Genomic DNA, 1164 nt, shown 5'->3' on the forward strand with positions numbered 1-1164 from the left:
AAACGGGAAGACAGCACCTTTTAATGAATAAATAAGAATAAAAATGGTGAGAGACACAATTTTAAAGGTCAACAATAGATACACAAGAATAACGGTAAAACAGAAGAGCACGTAGCAAAAGATGAAGAGCTCTTCCACCCACAGACGTAGAAAAGAGAAACATTCATGTCACTTTAAAGAGAGAAAAACCAAACAAAAGTAAAAAGAAATAGAAATTGGGTTGTTTTTTTTTTGACACCGCCACTCAGTTGCAAAGACGTGATACAAAGTGGCATGCACACACTCGGCCTGCAGGCCGCACCCTATGCCTTCTGGGGACGAGGCGCGTTCCTGCCCTGCTGCTGGCGAGACTGAGGCGCATTCTTGCTACCGCGCTGAGGGCGACCGCCCTCTTCATTCCGGGCAGGACGGGCACCGCGCTGCTGCGGCTGCTTCTGCTGGGGCCTGCGGGCGTTGCCCTTCTGCGCGCCGCCACGCTGGGCAGCACCCCTCTGGCCAGGGGCGGCACGGGCGCCCCGCTGCTGCGGGGCACCCTTTGCCGCGCCGCGGGCGCCAATCCCCTTCAGGCCCTTCACCTTCTTCGCGCGGGGCTTCTTGCCTGTCTTGATGCGGATCATGCCCTTCGCAATCGCCAGGTGGTTTATCGCGTGGTCAGACGCGGCCTGGCAGCGGAGGTAGCCGGCAATGCAGAAGGTCGTCGTGGTGCCGTTGATCACACCGTTGGCGTCCACATTCGCGATGGCAATCTGCACGGCGGAGTGGTCGTACGAGGTGATGAGGTTGTTGGTCGCGTGGCACTTGCGCGGGATGTACAGGTCCACGTTTACCCCCTCCTCGTTGAACGTACCGATCGTCGCCATTTGCGAGAAGCGTGCAAGAAAAACGGGAAGACAGCACCTTTTAATGAATAAATAAGAATAAAAATGGTGAGAGACACAATTTTAAAGGTCAACAATAGATACAGAAGAATAACGGTAAAACAGAAGAGCACGTAGCAAAAGATGAAGAGCTCTTCCACCCACAGACGTAGAAAAGAGAAACATTCATGTCACTTTAAAGAGAGAAAAACCAAACAAAAGTAAAAGAAATAGAAATTGGGGTTTTTTTTTGACACCGCCACTCAGTTGACAAAGACGTGATACAAAGTGGCATGCACACACTCGG

At 51.8% G+C, this 1164-nt stretch overlaps 2 protein-coding genes across 2 annotated transcripts in view, besides 1 other annotated feature; both read right to left on the minus strand.

Annotated features, from left to right (window-relative positions):
* The first annotated feature begins 175 nt into the window (after positions 1-175).
* Positions 176-215: a sequence feature (A-rich).
* Positions 216-302: 87 nt separating this feature from the next.
* Tco025E_03029 (40S ribosomal protein S21) lies at positions 303-860 on the minus strand (the record flags this gene model as incomplete). The annotated part of the gene is made up of 1 exon (XM_029369951.1): positions 303-860. One exon carries the CDS (start codon positions 858-860, stop codon positions 303-305), a length of 558 nt encoding a protein of 185 aa, XP_029229978.1.
* Positions 861-1053: 193 nt separating this feature from the next.
* Positions 1054-1164, minus strand: part of Tco025E_03030 (putative 40S ribosomal protein S21) — a gene marked incomplete at both ends in the record, with an annotated part of 543 nt that continues 432 nt past the window's right edge. Inside the window, one exon of the mRNA XM_029369952.1 lies at positions 1054-1164. This exon is cut by the window's right edge and continues 432 nt beyond it. Within this exon, the coding sequence (XP_029229979.1) occupies positions 1054-1164 (111 nt within the window).

This window comes from Trypanosoma conorhini (genome assembly GCF_003719485.1).
Source record: "Trypanosoma conorhini strain 025E chromosome Unknown Tco_14.4_contig_00130, whole genome shotgun sequence".
In the NCBI taxonomy this organism is placed as follows: Eukaryota; Euglenozoa; class Kinetoplastea; order Trypanosomatida; family Trypanosomatidae; genus Trypanosoma; species Trypanosoma conorhini.